General features: G+C 40.0%; 2 protein-coding genes across 4 annotated transcripts; both read left to right on the top strand.

The window, feature by feature from the left end:
• The first annotated feature begins 126 nt into the window (after positions 1-126).
• Positions 127-10,080, top strand: pdpk1b (3-phosphoinositide dependent protein kinase 1b). Its single transcript, XM_061028280.1, has 14 exons — positions 127-282; positions 2,006-2,296; positions 2,507-2,549; positions 2,640-2,777; positions 2,924-3,068; positions 3,184-3,281; positions 3,412-3,487; positions 3,613-3,681; positions 4,519-4,615; positions 5,597-5,770; positions 6,380-6,597; positions 6,738-6,795; positions 7,518-7,670; positions 7,790-10,080. Exons 1-14 carry the CDS (start codon positions 259-261, stop codon positions 7,901-7,903), a joined length of 1,698 nt encoding a protein of 565 aa, XP_060884263.1. The 5' UTR covers positions 127-258; the 3' UTR covers positions 7,904-10,080.
• Positions 10,081-10,570: 490 nt separating this feature from the next.
• On the top strand, positions 10,571-26,718 carry kctd5b (potassium channel tetramerization domain containing 5b). 3 transcript variants are annotated; one of them, XM_061027511.1, is made up of 7 exons: positions 10,572-10,940; positions 17,746-17,854; positions 18,219-18,310; positions 18,422-18,517; positions 18,719-18,823; positions 20,973-21,098; positions 23,442-26,718. In XM_061027511.1, exons 1-7 carry the CDS (start codon positions 10,617-10,619, stop codon positions 23,469-23,471), a joined length of 882 nt encoding a protein of 293 aa, XP_060883494.1. In that variant the 5' UTR covers positions 10,572-10,616; the 3' UTR covers positions 23,472-26,718. The 3 variants fall into 3 exon arrangements, with proteins under 3 accessions (XP_060883496.1, XP_060883494.1, XP_060883495.1); XM_061027513.1 differs by lacking the exons at positions 20,973-21,098; positions 23,442-26,718 and adding an exon at positions 20,501-20,539 and having other exon boundaries at positions 10,571-10,940; XM_061027512.1 differs by lacking the exon at positions 18,719-18,823 and having other exon boundaries at positions 10,578-10,940.
• The last annotated feature ends 368 nt before the right edge of the window (positions 26,719-27,086 follow it).

Raw genomic sequence — 27,086 nt, 5'->3', positions numbered from 1 at the left:
TTATTCGCTCTAAAACATAAATTGTGTTTTGTTATGGGCAACGCTTACTACATTGTTTGAATATGAACAACAGTAAAGAATAAGTTGAGTAGGTTGTAAATGTGGCGAGGGGGCGGACACAGCGGGACTCTCCTCTGCTGTCCTGCGGTAACATTGTTGTGGAACGACGTCACAGCTCGAAAATGAAGGCGCAGAGGCAGCCATTACTGGAGCTTCTCTAATTATTTTATTCCAAATAAATACTCGTGGAAAACTCCCATGGCAAGAGCTACAAGTCAGCTGGTGAGTGTTGCAACTCCAATGTGAATAACAGTTCGAAGCCGGTGCTGAAAATGCACAGTGTGGCGGCTGTTTGACAACAAATAGTTCCGTCGGGCCTTCATCTGAAGAGCGCTGCTAGCAACGTTAGCTCGCTAATGTTGGCTAACACAACACCTTATGTTTGCTATGTTCACCGGGGCTGTCCAACACCTTGCTTGGTTCATTCTTTAAGGTTATAGGAATTATCGAGTGTCAATGTAACACTAACGCATGTGTTGTGGTGTTTATATACGATGCTTGACCATTTCCCCTTGGCCAGTAGCCTTATCTGTTGGCTGACGTTAGCTAAACATGTTCGCGCTTTCGTTCGATGCTAAGCTAACAAGCTAACGTTAGCTTCTTTGCGTCCCACCTTTTGGTTTGAGGAAAGCTTTTTAGGTTCACACTGTTTTGCTCGATTGTCATCTAGTTAACTCGTAAAATTCCACATTGGGGTCGGCACACTTACTTTGAAGGAGACTTACTGGTGTTATATGCAAACAGCATGTTGAGATGCAGATACTTTTCTGTTACCTGGCGTGCTAACGTTAGCTAATTGACGGGCTGTTAGCGTTAAGTTTATAACTCGCTGTCAGTGATGGCCGGCGTTATTTGACAAGGTAGCAGGAGCTAACATTAGCTAGCCAGCAGGCGTTAGTTAGCAAAGAAAGTTCGCACAGGCCTGAATAACAGGGATAGTTTAATGTTAACTTTAGCTGACATTTTCTACCAAACCATCGTGGGGTTGACCTACAGAAATGGTTCGTAAGATAGTTTTAAGACCGACTGGCAACCACACAGTCAGTCCGGATAAGGCAGCTAAATGGCCACACCTTGGTTTTGAATGAGAAGAAGCTATGCCAACTGAACTTACGGTAACTGAGTTGTACAATTAGTAAAGGTTGCACAAAGTTACAGTTGTTTGTAAGTTGAGGTAGTATCTGAAGTTAGGGCACCAACCAGTTAGACTGAAAGCACAACCTGTCCATGCTTTCTCTTAGTTCAATAATCACTTGGTGGGTTTAAGCTGCCATGTCAATTTGATGAGTAATATACAAATATGATTCCCTTTGTGCATTGGTGGACATTGACAAAGTGTAACTTTAACATAGTTTCTACTACTTTTAACAACTTCTTTTGGGTACGACCTCCATGCTCGGTAGCAGCTTCTTCAATGGTCGTCGGATGTCCATATCAATCCTGGACTTTGCTCCTCAAGTGGTCCCACTTGAAATAGCATACTCAAGCTTTGATTTTGTACAGTGTGTTCACGGAACTACATTTAGTTCTATAAGAGAATCAAGTACTTTATGTGATTCAGCTCATCCCTTCTAATGAAAATGGTTTCTGGTATGGTAATTGATTGTTTTGGAGTGTTTTATATTGGTTTTATTGGACTGCCTCTAATTAGGAGTGTTTCATGAAATATGAGCCATGATGCATTATAACATTAATTGCTCTGTCATTCATAAATAGAAAAAATATTTATAAATCTTTGTTAATCCCAGTTTAAATTACAGTTCTTAATGCTGAGCAGCAAAGCCCAACCCTTTTCCACACATGGATAGTCTTTATATAAAGTCATGTTGAAAGTTGGGATACTCGATATCCACACATTGACATGTTTTTTTGTTGTTGTTGTTTTTTGTACAGACTTGAGAACTGGTGACTGATATATTCTCAAATGTTCCCTCTCCTGTTTCAGTATGATGTTGTGCCCATTCAGCCCAGCGTTGTCATCTGTTCCTGCTCACATCCATCAATGGTAAGAAACCACCCTGACTCCTGCTCGCCACTTGCTATCCCAGGCGCAAGCAGTAGCCACTGTCCCAGCATGGAGGGCTCAGCCTCAGAGGCCCGTGCTCTAGGAGGGTCTGCCAGCAGCCAAGGCTCAGACCTCCGCACACAGCCGGCAGTCCAGGCCCCCCAACCACGCAAAAAGAAGCCAGAGGACTTCAGATTTGGCAAAATACTGGGAGAGGGCTCCTTCTCAACGGTATGTGACCTGCATTCCACTAAACTTTTGAATTAACTGGGTAGATGTTGCTACATGCTAGCATTCTTTTGATTAATGTGCTTGGATGAGTCATCCCCATCTCATTTCAAGTGAATCAACAAAACAGGCCTAGGAGCTACTGGATTTAATCCCAGGTCTGACAAGAGAGTAAGATGCCATGTTATGGTTTTTGTGTTCTTTTATCCTTAGGTTGTCCTGGCAAGAGAGCAGGTAACGGGGAAAGAATATGCAAGTAAGTATTGATGCACCTTTTTATTAAAAAATGAAAAGTTGCTATGTATCTCTACCATTTTATCCAACAATGTTCTTTTCTCTCCTGCAGTTAAGATTTTAGAGAAGCGCCATATTATGAAGGAGAACAAAGCCCAGTACGTGAAAAGAGAAAGGGATTTGATGTCAAATCTAGATCACCCGTTCTTCGTCAAGCTGTACTTCACATTTCAAGATGATGAGAAATTGTGTATCCTTTGGCAAATTGCATTTGCCAAGGCATGTTCGAATAACTTGCCTACTGTTGTTTTTGTCTTATAAAAACTAAACTTTTGATCTGTCCTTTAAATATTTGATTTCTTGTATACAAAGTTTTCCTTAACAAGCTTTTCCTAGATTTTGGTCTCAGCTATGCTAAGAATGGCGAGCTCCTGAAATACATTCGCAAAATAGGTTCATTTGATGAAACCTGTACTAGATTCTACTCAGCTGAAATAGTCAGTGCTCTAGAATACTTACACAATAAGGGGATAATACACAGGTAAGACAGTCAGTTTGTTAAATCCATGGCCATACATTTACTGCCCTATTTTGTTTTCATTATGTAATTTAAACACTGTTAAGCATTTGTTTTTTGCATGTTCTTTTCATTTCAGAGATCTGAAACCAGAAAATATTCTTCTGAGTGAAGAGATGCACATCCAGATAACAGATTTTGGGACAGCAAAACAGTTATCATCAGACAGTAAACAAGGTATTAGCACCCTGTTACCTGTACTTCTAGAGTATAACAATTATCCTTGTGGTATGACCTTAGCATTCACTCCCTTAAAGCACTATAAAGTATTCATGTTGTCTTAACATTTATTTACATTGTTTTGCAGCAAGAGCAAACTCCTTTGTTGGAACAGCACAGTATGTGTCTCCAGAGCTGCTAACAGAAAAATCAGCCTGCAAGAGGTAATGAGGTTTGGCCATAATGAAGCCTGAACCTGCTAGTTATTGTTATATTTTAATTTTTGTCATATAAACACGGCATCCCATTTGTAAATGTGCTCTCTCCTTTTCTAAATGTTTTGTTTTAGCTCTGATCTCTGGGCCTTGGGATGTATTATCTATCAGCTGGTGGCTGGTTTACCACCGTTCAGAGCTGGGTAAGTACGAGGATTATTCTTTCATTGCAACTGAAATATTTATGCTTTAATATTAGCCCTTTTCAGATTACGTTTCCGCAACAGCGCCGTAACTAAACTGTAAAGAATAAGTGAGGCAAAATCGATTCAAAGTTGTCAAGTTCACATCGGTACTCTGAAAAATGAATTGCAATTACATGGTGAGCGTCGGCAGCTGTAGAGCAGAGGCGGTTGGTTGTAACAAGCAGGTGTTACCATGGCAGCTGCAGAGGCCAAACCACACTAACAAGCGGGTTTGCAATCCTGCTCGCCCAAACGAGTTGAAGAGCCAAAGACCTTATGAGGTGCATTGGTGTTTTCGTGAAAAATTAAAGGAATGTTTTTCCGTCATAATTTGTCTTCAGTCTCATATTGTAAAATAAATCGTGAGAGAATCGTATCGTGAGAAGAGTGAATCGTTACATCCCTGGTCTTTGTACATTCATATCGACTCTGCAACAGAGTAATATACACAACATGTCGAGAAACAACAGGAGCCACACACACACACACACACAGTGCTCGGCTTGTCCCATCTCACCCCTGTAACGCCTCTGTCATTTCCTCAAAAGACAGGACAGAGGGTGGATGACTTCATCCCACCATATGTACAGTAAAGGCGAGACGTCACAGTGGCCGTAGATATTGTGCTTTGAGCGGGCAGTCTGAAAAGGGCTAATGACTCATCTTTATATCACAATTTTTCTGAATAAAGTTTACTGTTTAAGGTTATTTTTACTGACACATGAGAGTCACCATGACCCAGTTATATAACTAATGTGTTCTGTCTTTTTCCCCCTGTTGTTTCTCCTGTTGTAGAAATGAGTACCTAATATTCCAGAAAATAATAAAGCTGGAGTATGAATTCCCAGAGAAATTCTTCCCCAAAGCCATGGATCTTGTCAGACATCTTTTGGTAGGTCATCGAGTACCATGATGAATTTAATTTAAAATGCTTATAAATGTTACTCATATGTTGGGATGTTAGTGTGTATTATTGTCTGAGTTACAAACAGGGCTGTGCTTTTCTTTAGGGCTGCAGGATCCATTTTATTCCCATCATTATCACAATGTGAAAATGCTTAATAATGGCATCACTAAAGACATTAAGAAAAAACATTTCATATATGTAAGCGCTGCATTTACACCATTATGTAGTTCTCATTATGTAGCCCCAGCTAGCTGTCAACCACCCTCTGCTTAGTTGTGTCAATATTGTGGCAACTTTGAGATTGGCAAAAAAAAAAAAAAAAGATGAATGAGAGGGAGAAAAAAATGTTGAAGACAAAGTTATGATTAAAAAAACTTCAATCTTGCTAATTTGAACTTATTTTGTATTCTGGTGAACATACTGTGAAAACATGCAGGACTGCTGAAAGATATAGGGACTAGAGCTGGTTAAAAATATCAATTCATCAATGCTTTGAAATTATTATTTTCCCAATTCAATATTGATTCTGGGAAATCCTGAGATCTAGTTTTTTTGGTTGTAATTACGCTCTCTCCACTGGGGGCACTGTGGGTGCTGTGAATTCAGGTCAGGCCCAATTGTGCACTTTAGATCATACTGTACTTTAATGTTTTATTCTTTGTTTATTAAAGAATAATGCAACAATATATATGGGTACTCCTGTCATCTGTATGTATTATTAAATCAATATCGAAGCATATTGATCAATAAAGAAATTAATCAATAACGAATCGAACCGTGACCCAAAGAATTGAAATTGATTGAGTTGTGAGGCTGTGGACAATACCCAGCTCTAATAGGGACTGTAAAATATGGTTGGTATTATTGGTTTATTTATCACAATATTTAACAGTGATGCCTCACCATGCAGATTTTTCTTTTGTCTTGCTGAATGAAAACACATGTTCTATTCTTCCCCCCCCTCAGTCATTGGACCCTTCCAAGCGGATTGGGTGTGAGGAGATGGGAGGGTACGACCCTTTGAGGCAGCACCCCTTCTTCGACTCCATCTCTTGGAGTGACCTACACACACAGACACCCCCAAAGCTCACCCCTTACCTGCCAGCCATGTCAGAGGATGATGAGGATTGCTATGGAAATGTAAGATACTTTATCTTGGTCTGGGTCCCTCTTTACTTTAGCTATTGTTTACTTCAGGAATTCCCAAAGTGGGGAGAGGGAAGGCCGCAAGTATTGTCTTTGTAAATACCCCCCTTGAAAACGAGGTGATAAACCTCAAGGGGCTTATCCTAATATAATACATTTCTATATAAAACGTTAAAAACAATGCAGCTCATTTTGTACTGCTAGCAGAGCATGGCACATTTTGTGAGAGGACTTCCAGGTAAACGTAAGGCTAACAATGAATTGACACCAGATGTCACAACTAAGGTTATTATCGTTAATGAAACACCAAAAACTAAAATGTAACAAATGTGTTCGTTAACTAAAAACGAGGCTTTACCAAAGAAGAAGAACTAACTGAAACTGTATTGAGTGTTTACAAAACAAACTTAAGTAGAATTATGGAGAAAATGTTGTTTTTGTCTTCAACTCAAGTAGACTGAGCTCGAAAATATTTTTTATGCTCTGCAGAATAAGTTTGGGAATCACTGGTTTACTCAAAGTGAACTCCTAGAAACCCTGAAACAACCACAAAACTTCAGACATCGCTACACATTCTCTTACCTCTCTTATCCCCTATCCCAGTATGATGACCTCCTGAGCCAGTTCAGCAACATGCAGGTGGCCCAATCCAGCTCGTCACACTCCCTGTCGCCACACGAATCCACGCCCCCACAGAGGTCCAGCAGCAACATTGAGCAGTACATCCATGACCTAGACAACAACTCTTTTGAGCTGGACCTGCAGTTCACTGAAGAGGAGAAGCAGTTATTGCTAGACAAACAGACCACTGGAAACCCCTGGTAAACCACATTTTTATAGGCAGTTAATTATTTTATTATTATTATTATTATTATGTATTTATTTATTTTTTATTTATTTGTTTAGTGAAAAATTAAAAGTAAAGGGAGGTATTTTAATCTGGTGTTCTTTTCTGAACCAGGCATCAGTTTGTGGAGAATAACCTGATACTGAAAATGGGCCCAGTGGATAAACGAAAGGTGAGTCAATTCTAGCCACATATAACATAAAATGAGATTAGGAAACTTTATATATCCTTAGAGGAGAAACTCATTAGACACCTGGCCTATTCATACACACAACAAACAATAACGACGGTACAACCACAATACACAACAAGTAAATAACAAACACACCGGAATATGTTTTGGGGGGAGTCTCCCACAGAGAGAAACGTTTAACTGTCTTCCTGCATGATGATTTCCATTACGTTCAGTAAAATCAACAACGTGCAGCTCTGTATCTTTTGCAGAGTTTGCAGAGCTTGCGGTATTGACGCTGCATATCTCCGCATTTTATACTGTAATTTTGACTGCAAAGGTATACAGGATGCAGCCAATGTTTTAGATGGAAAACATAGTTATTAAAGTGTGTAATATAAATATACACAGGGTTTTACAGTACATGAGATTTACATGTTCCATTTTGATACAGTCGTTTTTGTACTTTTACAGTATAATCAAGAACATAAGAGTTTGTGTGTCTTTAAATTAAAGAGTTGCTGACTTCGACGGTACAGGAGCTGTGTTTTGCTAGTTTAATTTTAAAGTGTGAACATCTTGTCTAGTTGCAGTTAGCTCACCTATGTGCCGACTCTGGCTGCTGATATATAAAGTGGGAAGTAGAGGCTAATGAAGAAGGTGACATTGGCCTCACAGCCCCCTCTGTTTGCAAACTTGTGATGTGTGGCACTCCATTGTAGGGTTTGTTTGCTCGACGGAGACAGCTGCTTCTTACTGAAGGACCACACCTGTACTACGTGGATCCTGTCAACAAGGTCCTGAAAGGAGAGATCCCTTGGTCCCTGGAGCTTCGTCCTGAGGCCAAGAACTTCAAAACTTTCTTTGTTCACACGGTACGCGACTGTTTCTTTCTGATGTTTAAAGAAAATGTTCCTGCAGCTGCTGGTTAATACTTGCCCACTGTTTCAAATGTTTTCAAAAACTGATTATTATTATTTTTTTATGTTTACAGCCTAACCGAACATATTATTTGATGGACCCCAGTGGAAATGCTGACAGATGGTGCAAGAAGATCCAGGAAGTGTGGAGAAAGATCTATCAAAGGCACCAAAACCCCGGCCTATAGGAGCTCCTTTCCTCCTGTGGCCACCCCTCTTTAGCTCTGAGGCCAATCACTGAGCAGAGTAACACCCTCTTTAGTGCCCTTCATCACCGCAATGTAAACAAACTCTTAGAGACGCTGGTATCTAGACCTTGTTTGTTTTCCTGAGTAGAAACATGGGAAAAATACAACTTTGGATTCAGGGTTGCTTTGCTTGTTCTTTGTGCTCTCTGTGCGGCTTCTATTGCATTTTTTCCCATGTATGGATGATAAGACTGCCACCATGCACATCTGCTTTTTGTACATTCAGTAGGCAGGGGGAGAGAAAGACAAGCTTGTCCTGTAGGGGGACACAAGCTTGGGTACCGCTAGGACTATCTCAGATGCAAGGACTGGTTTCCTGCTCCAATGATACCATAACACAGAAAAAATAGCGTTTGTGAACCAGAGCCTATCCTGATATCTCAACTAAACCATATCCTACTCCTACATTGTACGTGCAAGCTGTTGTCAGGCCCCGCTTCTAACTCCATAGTTGTAACAGATACTGTAAGCTGATTCAGTCTCACACGTTTACCAAACTCAACTCCTCTTTATATTTTTGTCAGGGCCCAAATGTTCCCACAGTATTTGAGTTGTTTATTTGTCTCTTGGTACCTGCATATTGCAGTCCAGCTTAGGTCTCGATGTAAGAAAGCAGACTGAGACATGGGTCTGAATCAGTCTCTGTGAGTGTGAGCCTTCCATTGGCTTTACTGAGGAGGTATTGCTAACAGGACGGGTAAACATGCCACTAGCTTGTACTTCCTAATCATAACTTGCTTCTCTTTCCTGCATGGCCAGTTTTGTAGCTCAGCCTTGTACGCTTCTCTCTCCTAGGGCACTGGAGATATAGTTTATTCAAGTTTAAAGGTGGGTATTTTTGACTGCATTGGCAACCATAGCGATTATTATGGATGATTTGGCTGTTCTGTACCATTCACTGGCTATTTCTTTGTGGTGTGAATTCTTTAATAATTTTTTTTTTCTGTGGGATAGTCGGCTCATCTTCAGTACGTCCTATTGAAAACAAAATCTTATGTGCTGACCACCCCATGCTGAACAGAAAACCTTCATCATCAGATACATACACATACTATCATTATCTGAAGCAATCACAGTAAAGCTGTTGTCCCTGGACAAGATGGCAGATCGGGGCTCATCGGCCCAATTTTTTTTGTTTGTTCATTCTGACGTTTGGCCCAATAGAAATTACAGCGATTGATTTAACTTGTGCTCTTGTTTTAGCAATATGTATTATCATAATGCTTTTAATTTTTGACATGTTACCTTCAGGTCCTTTCCAAAGGTCCTCTTCCTTCAGCTGAGTCTGTGTGTGCAGTGTGTGACTGGAGTATAGGTGAATAGGACCCTCTGGCCCTGGGGCCTGGGGCTCAGTGTGGTTGGATGTCAGTTAAAGGATATCTCTCTGATCCAAATAACCGATGAAATTGCTGTATCTGTCTATAAAGTTGAGGAAAGCACGAGAGAAGTGTTTTTCCTCCAGTAAGAAAATTTGTTTGAATCAAGTCGATGGCAGTCGGTTACATTGTGTATGGAATACTCTACCTGGCTTGTAACTGACTAGAACTGTGATGTACAGATGATGTATTATTAAAATCTGAAGCAAGTAATGCAATGATATTAGGATACAGTTTTTGTATTTTTATTCTTGTATAAGGTTATTTGATGGCTATTGTTTAGCCTCTAGTTCATTCTGTGTTATTTAAATTCTAATATATGAATCATATTTGGATTGAAGTCATGTTCAGGGGCCATGTTGTGTATGTATTGAGATGTAAAGCCTTTGAATGTGAATAATTATTGTAAACTATAATATTTTACAGCTTTTTTCTTACTATATCATACATTTTCTATTTGCTCAGTGATTTAATCATATTCTGATAATTTAATGAATCTGTTCATTCTCTCTCTGATTATTTGTGCGCTAGGTCAGTAGATGTTGAATGATGAATTTTCCACTTAATGCTTGGTAGTCCAGTAATTAAAGCATGTAGGGATTTAGGCATACAAATACAGCCATGTGTCCTGTCTTCTGTTAACAGCCACAGTCATGACAGTGAAAGCAGCAGCAGCATTCAGTGGCATTGGCGTCTCACATTTTTGCAGCGTGTAAATAAAGTACCGGCCCATTATCAGTATTCTGTGTCGTGAAAATTACTTGAATACACTTTCACATCACAGGGGGAACTTAAATGTGGTTGTTCTTTGATGCCCAAGATAGAATAGATGTTAATTGCCATTTGCACAGGTACAGGACAGTACAGGTACATTGGAATTCTTGTGCGTTTCTCCCTGATTCAGCTTCTACAAAAAAAGTTAAAATTATATATAAAATAGAATAGCATTATAATAAGAAAAAAAAGTAGAAAAGTACAAAAAAAGTAAAAAATAAATAAATTGTAGTAACAGCTACGTGATTTAAAATAAATAAACTGTACAGAAGTTAATTAGAAAAAGATGAACTTTTTCTAATAAAAAATAAACGATATATTTTAAAGTTAAAAAAAAAGTAATGAACACTTTGACACGTCCATATGCTTTAACATTTGCAGGCTTTCAAAGTGAGTATAAAATGCTTCAGGGAGGAGGACCTCTTTCCCCTGGAATAATTTATGCAAGTGTTTGACTGCTGTTGGCGGTGGAGAGGGTAAGTAGGAGTGGCAATCTGCTTTGTATGAATCGTGGGCTCCAAGTTAGTGGCTGCAGCTTCGATATTTCCTGTCAGCCGCACACTCAGAGCCGAGGCGAGGGCGGAGGAGAAGCGGAGAGAGGGATGGCAGAGAACAGCCCCGACACGAACAGCTCCGTTCCCCGGAGATGTCTGGCCCATACGTCGGCGGAGAGAAACATTTCATCCAGTGTCGGCTCGGCATCAAAATGGATTCGATTAAACGTCGGCGGGACGTATTTTCTAACAACCAGACAGACGCTGTGTCGCGATCCAAAATCATTTCTCTACAGACTGAGCCAGGCTGATCCAGAGCTTGACTCCGACAAGGTAAAATGCTAAGCTAGTCGAGCTAGTTAGCAATGTTAGGAGCGCAGTTGGTTAACTCCGTCTTATTTTTCACAGAATTACCTTAACTTATATCTAGTTGATAATATTAAACAGTTGGGACAACTTAATAAAACAGTTACTATATTGTTTAAGAGAACCACCAGCTTTATAAAATCCTGTATTAATTCACACTAACTGCTTGCTCGAATTTCTGTGACTAGCTAGCAGTAGCCGGCTAGGCTAGCTAGATTCCGACAGTCACCACATGACATACGATCCGCTGCTAGCTTGTGTGTGTGTGTGTGTGTGTGCGTGCGTGTAGCTGTCTTGTTATGTGTGTGTCTTGCAAGATAAGATGCTAGGTCTTACCTTTTTGTATTAGGTATTGTCCTTAAAAGAAAACGCCGTAAGATTGTCTGTTTGTTAACTCCTCTACATTACGATCAAAAGTCGGCACAGTTTTGAAACTTTCCCCATCTGAGTTTATTACACAGCGCTGCACTGAAGAGGAGTCAAATGTTACAGTGACATCAGCCTTAATGTTTCTCCTAAACTGGATAGCATTGATTAAAATCATTAATATACTATGCACTTTGAACCTCGATGTAGAAGGTGTAAAACAAGACTGTAGTATTTGATCTCAATTTTGTGTGCGATATTTCACTGAGCATTTCATTTCACAGATGAATAACAAGCAAAAGAAAAAGATCGTGCGATAACTTTGATGCAGTTTTAGGATAATGTTAAATAGCCATAATCTCAAACCAGTTACAATTTATTAGAATGTTGGTATGATGTTGTTTAAGTGACATAATTAGTCTCTTGTCTGGCAGATCCAGAGATTGTATTGTTTTTAAGCGTGAGTGCTAAAATTAGCCTGCCAAATGTTCTTCACATGTAAGACTTTTATTGCTCGATCAATGTGTGTTTTTTTTGCCTCCCTCTCTTGAGGTTACTCTGTTACTTGGCTTTGTTTGTTCTGCAGTAATCTGCCTCTGAGCTGGTGGTGAGGCTCCCCCTAATGAGTACATAAGTCAATGCCAAGTGGGGTGAGGTGCTGCTGACAACTGAGAGCTCTGGATGAGGTCACTCAATGCTCCAGATGCAGGCTTCTTCTTTTCCCTTTGTTTGTCCATCTGCCAGCTTTAACAAATCCGTGTGCGTGCATGTGTGTGCTCTGAGGCCTCCAGCACCGTCAAACACAATGTATTAGTGTCTGTATATACATAGTGTAATGAGCTCTACTTTTCATGGTTCATTCTACTGCCCTGCATTATTCATTGTTATCATCTACTCGCACATTTTAATCTTCACCTCTTGCCCCCAGTTCGTATACTAAGCTGAGATGACCGCTCATCTTGTATTTTCATTTAAATAACTTAATCTCTGCATAATCAGCTTGCTTTTTTGTCAGTTTATCCTCGCATGAGCAACGGATCAGTCCATCTCAATCCCTTGTCTTAAGTGTGTATCAGACTTGGGCCATTAGCGTACCTCTCTCCTGCAGTGAGTCTGGTTTTAGACAGCTCCACATAAAAGACCGTGTATTATTAGATAATATTTCCTTTGCAACAGTGACTCCAACTATAAACTTTGACGTTATTTCATCTTTTTTTTTTGCACCGAGCCAAGAAAGTCTTGTTTTTCTGTTTTTTCTTTCCCTTTTTTTTTTTTTTTTTTTTGCGTCACACAACACTGCATGTGAAACTGAGGCTCAGAGAGAAACAGATCAGAGAAGAGCTCTGTTTTGGTCAAATGCAGTATTGTGTTTCCAAGCCAAGGAAATGAGTGGTTCAGTTCTCAGTCACGCAGGCTGACGTGCTTCAGAAGGACTCTTGAGGGGAACTGCATTATTCATATTGTTGATGGGAGCCTGTTTTGCACATTGGGGTAGATCAGGGAGAAAGTGCTGTGACGTGCACTGCCATCAAATCTGAAAACCTTGTATTTTTTAAGAATTGGCATGCCCTACATTGCTGTTCTGTTAGGTTGACATTGTTTTTTTCTAGGTTTGTTAGGTTTACATGCCTATTGCCCGCTGCAATATCATAAGCATGTAATTCTATGAAAATTGTCAAATCAAAAAGCGGAGTGATGCACATCAATGAGCAGCTATGCCTTTGGCAGACTCCTGCTCTCAAACTACTCAGGACAACTAGAGACTCAGCCGTCTAACTTTGAGTCATGCATACATTTTTTAAGTACCCCGTCCCAAAGGATTTTTTTTCCTGCAACGTCTCGTTCTCTTCATAGTTCTTTCCATTTGCTGTCTGAAGATGTTCTATCTGCGGTATTTTTGAGAGAAATATGGCCACCTCTTAATGCCAAATTCAGGTTTTACGTCATCCCTGATCACACTGTGGGAGGCTACGTAAATATTTAACGGTGATATCTCAGCTTCCTCCCGCTCGGAGAAAGTGCTTAACAGGACACTGCAGAGTGCTGCTGGCAGATCAGGTGTGTTTCGAGGCCGATCCTGGAGGCTTTCTTTAGTCTATAACGCCAGTTTATTCCCAAAAGCCTGCAGATGAGCCTTGCATTTCTTGCTAATTAAAATGTTGTCAGCTGGAGTTTTATTCCGTGTGTACGTCTTCAATGAAACCAATCAATTAACTTCCTAGACTCTTTTTCTGCTGCAACAAATCGCATTCTTATTCCGTCTAGAGAGAACTCCAGCTTGCAGTGATTTTCCTGCCTTGCCAGCTTAGCCGTGGTTCTACTTGACTGCCTCTTGTCCTGACAGCAAAGCTTTTAGGGGACTTTCACAAGGAGCTGTTCATTTACTGCCTGAAGGACTCCTCCCGTCATAAATTGTTCCACAAAAGCACTGCTGGTGTTACCTTGCAGAGTTGCAAATGGTGGAAACAAACTGGCCTTCAAATATCTGTATTTAATATCTTGCAATATGAGAAAGTCCTCGATGATATATAAGCCCGATGTGATGTGTGTATTATTTAAAGATCAAGGCCTATTTTACTATGCCATTACTGCTTGTGCTCCAGAGGGACTCCTGGCTCCTACTCTACAAGGATCAGACTTCCACTTGGCTAAGTAGGCACAGTCACATGACTCTCTGAAGATCTACTGCAACATCTTTTAAGTACTCTTTCTGCAGTGGGCTGCAGTGACGACCGAGCAGCATCTGATAAATCTTTCATTCTCTTTTATTCTTGGCCTATTGCATCATGTTGTTACTTGTGTTTATCTCCTGCTGGTTCTCTTTTTTTTTTCTTTATTTTATAATTATAGGCAACCATCTGCTGTATTATTCACTCGTCTGTATGACATTTTGCAGTGAATATCCCCACACCTGTCTGGCTTTTAGTTGATGGATGGTGGTTGCATGCAGAGTTTTTGCTGTTCACCCATTGTTGTGCTCCAAAGCTAACATGCAGTGACATGTGAATATTGTTGAATTAAGCATTGAGTTTCAGTGTGTTTGCAGAAGGCCTTTATTATATTGGACATGATGTTGTTGAAGGGTGGGTCTCCATAGTGTTTCCTGTGGGAGGATATGTATTGTGTGTGTACAAAAAGAATGATAAGGTTAATACTCTGCGGTGAAGGCCACCCGTCTAATTGGCTTTTTGTTTATTTGGATTTCAAGTGGACATCGGTTTTAAACCCAGTTGTATTTACACCTATTTCACCTCAGGCTTTGACAGTGCATGTGAAGAAGCTTCTGCTTTTTTCAGTATTTTTTGCAAGGCCAAACCGCAAACACAGAGTAGCACGCCCAACCTGCACTGCACTGACCTATTTCTAGTGGTTATTGTAGGCGGTGTTGACACATAGTTGATATCATCTGTTCTCACGGTTCGCCCATGTAGGCTTTATCATATTTACTTTATTATAACACATCTATAAGGTGTGAGCAGAGATGTCGTGTCTGCATCCTTGTAGCCCTCTTCCTATTCGCTCTCGGTCCCCTCCCCTCTTGTTTGTTGCCCGGTGCTCCCGGAGCCTGAGCCCCCAGAGACACAGCCCTTTGTTTTTAATGAAATACACTGTCCCCTTTGTGTACATGATCCCATATTGGCGCCATCATATTCATTCATCATTCTCTGTACTGGGTCACTGCCATCCCGAGTCCCAGGTCCATAAATGCGGTGTTCCCCCAGGGGGACGGGCTTACAGGCTTGTCAGCCCAACAGGTCAGCGAGCACAAAGTTTACGGTGGTGTAGAGTGAACAGAATGTAGCTGCAAGTGTTTGATCTGTGGGAAGATTTTTAGGTAGTACACAACAGCTTAAAATACCCTTTTAGCCTTTTTCACTTGACATAGTAGGATTAGCAGAGGTAGGAGTCAGAGGTAAGTCACACTTCTTTTTTTCAGCACTTTTAAAAAACATTTGGTTACAAAGTGCTTTTTCCAAACAAAAATGACAACATACAAATGAAAATCCAAAATAAGTTCAAACAAAGGCATAAAAGAAAAAAACTAAAACAAGACGGGTGAGTTGCAGGAAGGAAACATATTCTCCTCAATTGCTTCCTAAACTTAATGTTTACCCTTTTTTATTAGCCAGATTTTTATGCAAAATGCATATTGGGTAAAAAATGAATAACTTAAAAAAATAATAATAAAGGATAGCCATTTTTGAGCCCAATGGGCATTTACCTTCACCTGGTATTAAACAAGCTCTCGTCATAGTCAGAGCAGCCAAACTGTCGTCTCATAGGGTTATTGCACAAGAGAAATGTCTACATATCTGATTTGTTCGAGGTGATTTTAGAATCAGTAGTCCTCTGATGCTCGAGAGCTGTCGAGATCCAGGGTTGAAGAATGCCAAACAATACGAAAAGTACACGATTTAAAATGAGGGTGTGAAAAAAAAAAAAAAGGGGGAAAAGTGCAGTTTGCTGTTTGAAAAACTGTGGAAGTCACCTGTTCATGTTCAAATTAATATTAAGACTGAATATATGAAACAAGTTACACGCAGTTTTGCCATCTTTATAACATTGTTTGGTAGGGAGGCCATTTTTAATAATAACGTTACAAGTGGATCCAGGTGGTCACATGTTAAGACATCCAAACACTTTGTCCGTGGCTGCTTTCACTTTGATGGGACGCAAAACATAGAAGCTTAACTTTATACAGGATGTTAAAGTCAACCATCAAGTACAGTGTGGTTTGAATGTGGTGTTTGGTGCAGATGTGTGTTTCCTCCTCGCAGGCCCACCTGTGCTTGTACTTTAAACTTGAGTGGATCTGACACGGGGTAATGAGACCAGAATAGAGCTCCATTGGGCTCTGGTGGGATCGTTTTTTTTGTTTTGGAAAGGAGGTCAGCCAGGGAGTTTAGAGATTCAGTAGGAAAAAAAATGCACTGGGACCTTTTCTCATTATCAGAAAGATTAATGGGTTTTGAGTTGAATCCTTCTCTGGACTCGTGAAGAAGAGGTAACCACCACCCGACCTGCACATGTTCGTATGTGTGGGTTTGGCTGTAAGCTGGACTGTATGACTACATCGCTGTGTTGTTGTGTAAATAATATAGAAGCTGCTCTGACCAGCAACGCTGCTAATTTGCTCCTGAAGCCACATACACGCCCGATGCAAAGTCAAACATCCTGAAGCGTTTGAGGATTAGCCCGTCATTTGCTCGAGGCCTTTTCCACTGTGCTGAGCGTTTCTCCCTAAATGTCATGCATGTTTGACTCACTAAATGTCACATCGTGTTAAACGACTTTAAGCAGCAAACTGGTGTCGGCTGCAAAAGTTGGACAGCTTTTTCTTTCTTTGGTGTGGTAGGACATCCGGACTCGGCTATTTTGTAGATTTTTAAGCCAAGGTGCTTTCTCCTGGTCCCTGAGGTGGACTCAACCTTCTGTTCTTGATCTTTTTCTGTTCTGCTCTAATTGTTTTAGTCGCCTCGTCCTCTCACGAGACATACGTGATCTAATCGCAGTACTTACAGAAATAGGGGAATACCCAGCGGTTGTGGAGGAATCGGGATCAAACCCACGGCCTTTGGGAATAGTCGAGTGATATCCCAACGCCGTTGTGCACGTGTGTGTGTGTATTTCTTTGGCACATGTCTCTTCAACACCTGCAGAGATTATCAGCACGTGACTTGACCTCTTCATTCTTTCCCCTCGGGTTTTATTCACTGATGTATATATTTTCATAGATGATGTTTTGATTCAGGTACATGTCTGTTCAGTGTCTCTTTCTGAAGGACAGACAGTTTTCATTTTAATAGTTGAAATGATTAAAAGACACTTTAATCTCACCGCGTCTTCTCTAGGTTTGTATTCAAACAATAACACGCATTTCTTTAAAGGCTTTATATGTGATTTTTTGATCCAGCAGATGTCGCTCTTGAGCACCAGCATGAAACCAAAACAACTTGCGCTGCATTGTTGTGTTAGCATGCTAATGCTAGCTATCTTTATTCTGCTCGTATCTTCATACTGCATGTAAATTTACCTGAAATGAGCGTGATCTAGAAACACAGTTAAGCAGTGAGTACAGTATGTTATTCTTCTTTTCTCTAGTCCCTCAATTAAACAACTTTTATACACGAGGGGAGGAGTCAGCCGGCCGTCCAGACGATGTAAACAAAGTGAAGATAGGACTCTGAAAACATGACAGACAGTGGGACTCGGGTGTTACACCCATTGTAGACAGTCATGACTCACAGAGTTATTTTCAGAGGATATACTTGATTTATATTATATGTAAGTGTGAAAAATCACATATAAAGCCTTTAAGGTTAGTTTGTTTTCCTCAACCCGAAAAAAATGGCAATAAATATATCTATTTTTATTAATCTTATCGTCCTCTTTTAATGATTCTCAGGATGAAACTGGTGCCTATCTCATCGACAGAGACCCGACATACTTTGGGCCGGTGCTGAACTACTTGAGGCACGGCAAACTGGTGCTCAACAGGGACTTGGCAGAGGAAGGTACTGTCTCTTTAAGAATGCTTTCCAAAATAAAATGCACTTTTCTTCTCTTTTTTTTGTGATCAAATATTTATTGTTTTGGTTTTTTTCAATATGGGTAGGCAGGAAGCGAATAAAATGCACTTCTCTGTAGTTTTTGTTTTGTTTTGAGAACGAGATTTTTGTCAAATGTAATGTTTATATTGTAAAGGAATAAAAACAACTCATATGTACTTCCTACATGTCTAATCAATTTAAACTGAGGACAGAGAAGTATTCTAACATACTATGAGTTTGCATGTAGATTAACACTAAAGTAAATATATTCCACATATCTTTAGAGGTTGTAGCAGCACTAATGTAACGACGCTGTTTCTGTTTCTAGGTGTGCTAGAGGAAGCCGAGTTCTACAACATCACATCATTAATAAAGCTCATCAAGGACAAGATCAGGGAGCGTGACTGCAAAACATCCCAGGTGTGTGGACTTCTGACAGATTCATTTGACTTTTGTGTTGCGTACATTTTTCTGTTATTTCTCCCTTCCCGTCTCATTTATCTCTCATGTGTTCGACCCCCCTCCTCTCAGGTCCCGGTGAAGCACGTGTACCGGGTGCTGCAGTGCCAGGAGGAGGAGCTGACACAGATGGTGTCCACCATGTCTGACGGATGGAAGTTTGAACAGGTAAATCTCTGCCTGCTGGGGTCAGCGCAGCAATCCTCCTTTCATGTGCTTCACCCACCCCGCTATGCTCACATTGACCCAGAAAGTCCCAATCCTCAATATTGGAAATGGCCTCAAAAGCCAGACAGCAAATCAAATCTTTCTCACTGTCCGCATACGTGATCCGGACATCCCTATCTGTGCTCTGATTGGTTGTTGCAGCTTGTCAGTATAGGTTACGGGCGGGCCCACCAGTCAGAGTTTCTGCTGATTGTGTCAAGGGAGGTGAAGGGAGAGGAGTCTGCTTTGCCAAACAACAGCGGAGAGGTGTGTCCTACAAATCTATGTCCACGGGCTGGTCACTGCATGGTCCCCATGTCGTCCACACACACCCCGTTGGCCATTGTTTGTCCCAAGTAGACACATAGCTGTTGGTCATTTGAGTTGATTCTTTTTAATGTTCATTTGTACTGCCTGCTCACCAGTGAGGATGAGACAACATGACACCTTTTTTATTCTCGTCTGTGATTTGATTTCATTATGCTGTTTTTGTGTTATTTCTACCGTCACAGTTTGAGAGCTTTTGTCTCAAGCCTTTTGTGTTTTTTGCTTTGATGTAGCCACTTTAAGATGCTGTGCTGTAAGATGTTGATAGTTGTTTAGGGGTGAATTAGTCCAAGGTGACATGAGTGTGTGTTCTTCAGTGAAACCCCATGTTGTGGTGTAGGGAGAGTGCAGAATGTGTGAATGAATCTTTCTGAGACAAGGATCACCATTAGAGCTGAAACGCTGCTAATCTCCTTACAAAGGTCAGATGGGAAACTCCTTGAAACACTCCTTATGCAAAGTCTAAAGCTCAGTCTGCAGCGCAGGAGAGCCTTTATGGAAAACGACCGTTTTTTAAGCCTCCATGAACACAAGCAATGCATTGAATCGTGTTTCATCCTGAAAGTCTCCAGGACAGCTCGTGCAGAGTATTTGGCCTTTCTGCTGGGTTATTGTAAGAGTGATCGCTTAACAACAACAAGTCTCCAGCAGCAGCAGCAGCAGCAGCAGCTAATGAGGGGCTGCATGTCTCAACATGCACACCTGGGTACAGACAGTTTACATGTAGCCTGCAGTGTAAACACACTTAACATTCAGCAGGGAAAGCAGTTATTCAGGAACAGGAGTTGTTCTGTTTGGTCTGCACAAACGTAGTTTATAAAGCTCTCATGGATCTACTCCCTGAATTTGTCCGCTTTGTGCCCGTTTTGTGTCTTTAATTCAAACATTAACAATAATGTGGACAATAACATTAGAAATGATTGGGTTATTGTCCGTTCAGAAAGTTGACGGGTATGTGGGATTTTCTTATTCCAGTTGAGTAAGTCACTGCTTGAAGAAAAAGATAGTTCCCTGTATTTCTCTCCCGTGTCATGATCCAAATATCTTTACGATCGGATATCTACAAAAGCGAGCTGATGTTGATTGATGGAACTTCGCTAGTTTATTAGTTCAGTAGAAGCATTGTCTTAATCACCCGATAGCACCGCTTCAAGCTGTTCATGTTAAACTGGTCCTATCAGGTCAAATCTACAATCTTCCCCATTGATTTTCTCCCAGCATGTTTGCTTCCTGTCGTCTAGTCTTCTTGCACTTGTGTTGCAGTAACTACCCGCTGACTGTCTTTGTCTGTCTGGCCTCTTTTTGAAGTGCCGTTTCTTTCGATGCCTTTGCCTATTTGTGGAGCACTGATTGTTTTATTTCTGTCTCATCACTTTTTTGACTCTGTTTTCTTTTTTTGCCTTTTTGATTTATTTTTGGGTTTCAGTGCTGACATGTGTGCAGGTCCTCAAAGAACTTTTAACAATGCAATTTAAAAAATGTGACAACCTTAGAAGTGACATGTTTTGATGTAGCGTATGACATTTAAATTGGTTTTGAAGCCTCCCACTGCTCTGTTTTTATTTCATATTGGGTTTAAATCTAACAAACTTAATGTGTCAACCTCATATCCTGCAGCAGGATAGGCCTCAGACCAGGTGATTAATAGCATGCAGCCTTTTTTCTTTTTTTCCAATACCCAAAGTTTCATTCTGAGTTTCATGCTTCACGTTTAAAATATGAAGGATGAATTTCTTTGTCAGAAAGCACCAAATATACATGTACAGGAGGGGATCAGCAAAGAGTTAAATTACCCCTGTTTGTCCAAAGGGGGCGCCAAATTTGACACAACCTGAAAGTTCCTCACAGGAGCTTTAAGGGATGTCTAATCAGTGAAACTTCTCCTTTCATGTCCAAAATGCCACATCAGATACTAGGAAAACCTTTGAATTGAAGTTACAGGAACTTGTAGATTTTCTGTGGTTACAAGTCAACCTCTTTTACATTGTGTTAATATACCCTCCCTCTGTCATCCCACAATGTGTAACCCAAGATTGTATCCTCTACTCCATCAGTCTAAGGCTAACTCTCCCTCTGTGTGTCTCTCTAGCTGGTCAGCATAGGCTCCTCTTACAACTACGGAAACGAAGACCAAGCCGAGTTCCTGTGTGTAGTCTCCAAGGAGCTGCACAATCAATCATACGGGACAAACAGTGAGCCCAGTGAGAAGGCAAAGGTGAGTGTGTGTGTAGAGAGAGAGAGAGACAGGCCGGCTGGAAATCCATCCATAGCAAACAGATGTGAATGACGGCCTGTGCTGGATGTTTTTAAACGCATCACATTTATGAACATGCCACCAGGGGACTGAAAGCACCACTGGTTTATTGATGAGAAAGCTCTATGAAGGAGGACATTGTGAATATTCAGCTGAAAGAACATTCTGCATTTAGAAACCGAGATAGGTTAAAAAAAAAATGCAAGAATAACAGCCTTACTTTAGACATTTCTCAAACAGAACCAACCCAGCGTGTACACTTAGATGTTAGATTTAAGGTGAAAAACCTCAGAGCAGTTTAATCCCTCTTTGGGGTATTAAGAGAGCGCAAGTCTGCAGATTAGTAGTGCTATTGGAGAGGTCTGTCATTTTCTCAAGGGATGCAAGAGGCACGCCCTGAAGAATTCAAACTCCAACAGAAACACATGAAGAAGAACATTTCACACAGCTACCACTAAAAAGATGTTGATCAAGATAAGACACTTTGTTGAACATGTTTCACGAGAATCGAATGTTATGACTTGTGACAAAGACATGTGTCCCTGGATAACATTTGTGCTCGTTCTCTTGTGTGTGTTTTACCCCCCACCCAAGAAGCACTTAATATAATTGCGACTGTGAATCCCCTCTTCATGTAATCCATTTAACTTTTCTCCTTGTTCTCCTTCCACCTCCATTCATTTCTGTTGTTTTTTTACACCGTGCCTTTTCTTGTCTTCTTCTGTGGTGTCTGCATGCTGCATGTTGCTCAGAGCGACGACGAAGACACGGATTATGAAATGAATGACTCTGATTAGGGCTTGAGCACTTATGACTCACTGGTGAGAGCTCAAGTGCTCGTAGTCCCTCCACCACACCTCCGTAGTTTGACCCTCACCTCCTTTCCTCACATCCTCGCTCCGTGCAGTTCACACGACTGAAACATTTTTTTTTCCCCATTTGTCATGTTTCAAGACAAATCTAGATCAAAAGCCAGATGTGTCCTGCTTTACGACCGTGTGATGACTGAGTGTCTATTTGAAACCAAGTGGGAAGTTGTTTCAGTGGTGTGGACAGCATCGTAATAATTGTCATGCTGCACTTTGACTCACTGTTTCTCATTCAATGTCATTGAAGGGGGGGGGGGGGGGTGAGGGGGGTTAGTATTCTATGCTATGCCCTACACAACCACTACTACTATACCCTTTGTCAAATGTAGTAGGAGCTCTGACATCACTGATGTGATTCAAATCCCTTTAAAAGTAGGATGCTATCCAAAGTGCTACAGACAGAAGTAAAAAATAAAATCCCCCAAACTAGGCTATCAAGTATTTTAAAAACCTGTTTGTTCCTCCAATAACCCAAACCCAATGCTGTAAGTTTTATTTTCATACACAACGACAAAACAGCACGAGATCCTCACACTTTAAGAGTTGTATTCGTCAAATTCTAAAAGCAGAGCGGGTATCTTAACACCCTGAACGGCTTTTTCTGACTGCTGCATAAATCTTTGTCATAATCCATCTTTTTTTTAAATTTATAATCAACCATGAAGGGCTCAATTTATATCAGAATCAGAATCGGGGTTTATTGCCAAGTACATTTACACACACAAGGAATTTGACTTGGTGTATTGGTGCTAAACAATTAACAAGGAAATAAAGCAGAACTAACAACAACTTAAATAATACAGTATAAGAAGATATTACAATATATAAAATAGAATTTAAAAATAAAAAACACAATGTACAAAATATCTTGCCTGGCCTAGAGAAATAATGTATCGGGGATAATGGCTCAGCTTCTAAATTCTCTGAATAAGTTTGATTGCAGCAAAGCCTCAATAAACAGAGGAGGTGCAATATTAGTACGATAAATTGCGAACGTGTTTGTGAGTAAATATTATTATAAAATAAAGAACATTACATGTGAAGCCTATACGAGGCACTGGGTTTTGTTTTTTGTTATATTTGAGTCGGTTCAGGAACATTTCAGGGTGCAGTGAAAAGTGTCAGCAGCGTGTTTTCCTGGTTCCAAGGTTGATCCCACCTGACGAGCGTCCCTGCTTCCTGAATTCACCCTAAAGCCTGTTCTGCATAGTATCTGACGACGCTTTGCTTTCCTCACTTGTGCAAGCATTCCCCTTCCTCTTCCACCTTTACTCTGTTTGATTCTGCCAACATGTAGAGAAGATGCACATGTGCTCCTTGGAGGGAGAGAATATCATGTGACAGGAATAAAGAAACACAAATGTTCTTAAGTGACACCATAATACTGTAGATTGTATAAAGTCTAATGAACGTGTTCTTTTCTCTGTCTCTGCAGATCCTTCAGGAAAGGGGCTCCCGCATGTGAAGAGGACTCAGTATTAAGAGCTCCAGGTGTTATGATGCAAACATATCATCTTTGTGGAAGAACGATGGGCACAATGGAGATTTAAAGGGAGGGCTGTGCATTTATTTTGTGTTTCCCTCCATCTTGTTTTTTTATTTCTTGATGTAAATAACGCTGTTTACTGACAATTTGTGCCTGTACATTTGAACTGGACCTTTTTTTTCTTTTTAATTAGGGGCAAGTTTTGTTTTTCTAATTGAAAGTAAGGAATTTGCAATCTACATATGTTTTATGGTATATAAAAAAAAATGGCCACCATAGTTTAAGGCCAATGATTCACTCAGGGTCATCTGTTGAGTTCATTCTTATATCCTCCAACTCAAGGGTCTGGAAGGGGATCAGTAGGGTCTTTATTACTCAAAAGTATCAAACTCAAAAGTCATCGTTTTTCGGGATGTTAAGAAGGGAACTTCGCATTTTTATTCAGCACATTATAAAGAGTTGAGCTACTAAATGTGAAATGTACCCCCCCCCTAAAAAAAAAAACAACAAAAAAACTAAACAAAAAAAAAAACAAAGCGATACAAACAATACTCCAAAGATTCCAAACAGTTACTCTGAGATTTTTGATCATGAGGATCCAAGTTAAACATTTCCGTTACACTTGAAACGTCACACTCTGATTTGAAACTGTTCAACATAATGTCTGTGTGACGCTGTAGGAAAAGGGGCATTGGGGGCTTTTCTTTTGGGTGTTTAATAGAGTGAGCAGAAAGCTCAGTTTTCACACAGGCTTAGTAATCCAATTCTGGAGATACAGCAGAAAACTTGTATTGATTTCTAATTATTCTTTTATTGATCGCTTGTTTTGGCTTTGAGAAGTAAATGTGTTGTCAGTGAAGCTGCTTCTGGCATCATGTACTCTTTATCTTACAACCTTAGTAACAACGTCACCCACAGATATGAGCATCGTGTGCTGTGGGAATAAGTACTTATCATATTTTAAGAGAGAGAGTCCACATCGCTGTTTTATAAGGAAGAGACGTTCGAGTATTGGACGCAGCTTTATCTGCGTTCACGATGTTTAAAGTAAGATTTCTGCTGCCTCAACAACTGGGCCTTTTTTATAGTTTGAAAAAAAGTAAAGCTGTTCTTTCTTAATGTTCAGTGAAAGTTTCTATCAAGAATTTATTCTTCTCTTTAAATTTAGTTCCTCATGTTCATTAGTCTAAAACTAACTGCCAAAATAGTCACAGGTTTTTCAAATGTGAATTCTGGTTTACAGTGCTTTTTATTTTTTAAACAGCAGCGTCCTCCGATGACATCATGACTCCTGCCAGGACAAACATCCTCAGGACGGTGGCGTCTTTATTTTGCTTTTTGTACCCAGTGACTTCTGAGTTTTCCCTTACTAGTGTATTTTATATGTTTTGAGGGAACCTTTGTTTCATTTGGACCTCTTTTTATTTTATTTTTTTAATGGGAAGTTTTCACGGTGTGAGGTTTGGGGACTAGAACTGTTCGACGGCGGGGGTGAAGGATTTCCTGTTCATATCCAGAGGATTTTTGTTTTGATGTAAATAATCTAAATTCAATATTAATATTTAACTCTTACAACAAACTGCACGTTTTGTACACTGTATAGAAAAAAACCCAACTTCAGGAGGAAGTTGTTTATACTGGATCTTTAAAAGTTTGGAAAGCTTGACGATATTAACTTTGCATTGTTTGTACAGAGATTTCCAAGTGACGATTGAAACAGCTCGTGCTGAGATTGCTGTCTTTAACTGACGAACATGCCTGGAACCTGTTTTGATAACCAATTACAAAGCTATATTTGGCTGGCTATGAAGTTGACTGTTACATTTAAAAAAACAAAAAAAAAAAACAAATGTATTTTCCTGCATTGTGATAGATTCTAAGCATTTTTGAATTGTGTAGATTTCGTACACAGCATTACAAGCACTACAGTGGGAAAACGACACTGTGCACATTGCTTACAAGCCCGTAATGTTGTAGATGTAAATACTGCATTTTAGAACACTTTTTTTTTTTATAGAACTTTGTTTTCAGGTTGGATGTGTGATTTTTAATAGGTTGGATATTTCACTCAAATAATCATTTAGTGTTGCCTTTTTTCCCCAATGACCAAAATCCAATGTCTTATGTGTACTGTACACATTAATGTTAGTGTCGGGGACGAGTGAACTTTTCTTAATGCTGGCACACTTTGTATATATAGACTTGTTAAAGACACAAAAAACCTCCATTTACTCACATGTACACGTATACACTTGCCTAAAAACAATTTTTATATCGTTGGGGAAACAAGTGGATGCATGTTTTTTAATATAGATCTCCACATATGTACACACAGACACACACAAGGGCTTTTAAAGTGCAAAGTTTGACATCCGCAAACAGATTCAATCGAGGTGGACTGGATTTTTCTCTGTCAGAAATAGGCTATGTTTACATTTGCTATAGTATTCTGAAGCCTTCCAATTATGTACTGTCTTGCACTCCCTCACACACGTTTTAAACATTAGTCTGACTTTGTGTGAAAGCACTCCCGACTACACGAACTGATAATCACACAGACGTGCTGACTGATTTAAAAAAAAAAAAAACTCCATCCATTCCCGACAGCCTGTGCTTGAGCGTTGCAGACAATCTTGCTTTACGTCCTCTCTGATGGTCGAGATGCTCACTTTTGATAAAGGTGAAACATAATTTGCATATGCTCAGAGTAAAGGTCAACTTGAGGGTTTTGTGTTTAGACTTTTCTTCCTGCAATGAGATTGAGGGGTTTTTTTTGTGCTTGATTTGCTTGGTTCAGTTGTATCTTTCTTTGAGATCCTCTTGTCTGAGGTGTGTAACCCCCCCTCCACTTTAGCAGCTAATTCCCTTGACAAACCGGTTGTCTGGTTGAGCATTTGGCTTTGATAATCATTTGTGTAATGGACAAACTTATCAAATCTGTAGCCTGATACTTATAAGTGCCCTGTTTGTTTTACATCATAACCCACAGACCACTGTATTGCATGATTGAAGATGATCACACTTGTAATCAGAGGGAATGAATGTGTCATTTTTCCTCAATCTAGCAGTTACATTAATGAATAAGGTTCTCATATCACTAAAAAGATCACATCTATACGGTCTTATGCAATGTTACAATTATACAATCAAAGTATGACGTTAGGAGATAGATCTGTATGGTCTTGCATAAGATTAACTCAATAAAAACATGTCATTAATGTGTGAACTTTTTTTCCCCTCAAATGGTTGTACTTTATAGCTAAAGATTGAATTACTAATTCATACACCTTGTCTCTATAATTCCATCAATAATAGTTCTTAGAGTAAACTCTTATGCATGTAGATTTGACAGTAGTGTCATTAAACCCAATACTGTGTTTGTGGATGCTTCTCAGTCCTGCGCTGTTCATAGATGATTGAAGTTACAACACATTGCAAGTTTTGGTTCATGGCGACCTCTTGTGTCATTTACTGAAATCACATCACTATGCTATAGTTGCCTGGAGAAATGCCTGATTAAAAGTAGACGATATTTATCATTTGAAATTCGTTAGTTATATGGTAGTTTTAACAAATGCGTGTTACACCCTCAAA

Source organism: Labrus mixtus, chromosome 21 (assembly GCF_963584025.1).
Source record: "Labrus mixtus chromosome 21, fLabMix1.1, whole genome shotgun sequence".
Classification (NCBI taxonomy): domain Eukaryota; kingdom Metazoa; phylum Chordata; class Actinopteri; order Labriformes; family Labridae; genus Labrus; species Labrus mixtus.
This window is presented reverse-complemented; position numbering and strand designations above follow the sequence as displayed.

Bases quoted from the DNA above. Each gene is read 5' to 3' on its own strand.
- pdpk1b (XM_061028280.1), top strand. From the start codon at position 259: ATGGCAAGAGCTACAAGTCAGCTG. The intron at 2,778-2,923 runs GTATCCTTTGGC...AGCTTTTCCTAG, and splicing joins TCAAGATGATGAGAAATTGT to ATTTTGGTCTCAGCTATGCT. The intron at 3,488-3,612 runs GTAATGAGGTTT...GTTTTGTTTTAG, and splicing joins GAAAAATCAGCCTGCAAGAG to CTCTGATCTCTGGGCCTTGG.
- kctd5b (XM_061027511.1), top strand. From the start codon at position 10,617: ATGAATCGTGGGCTCCAAGTTAGTGGCTGCAGCTTCGATATTTCCTGT. The intron at 18,311-18,421 runs GTGTGTGGACTT...CCCTCCTCTCAG, and splicing joins GTGACTGCAAAACATCCCAG to GTCCCGGTGAAGCACGTGTA. The intron at 18,518-18,718 runs GTAAATCTCTGC...TGGTTGTTGCAG, and splicing joins ACGGATGGAAGTTTGAACAG to CTTGTCAGTATAGGTTACGG.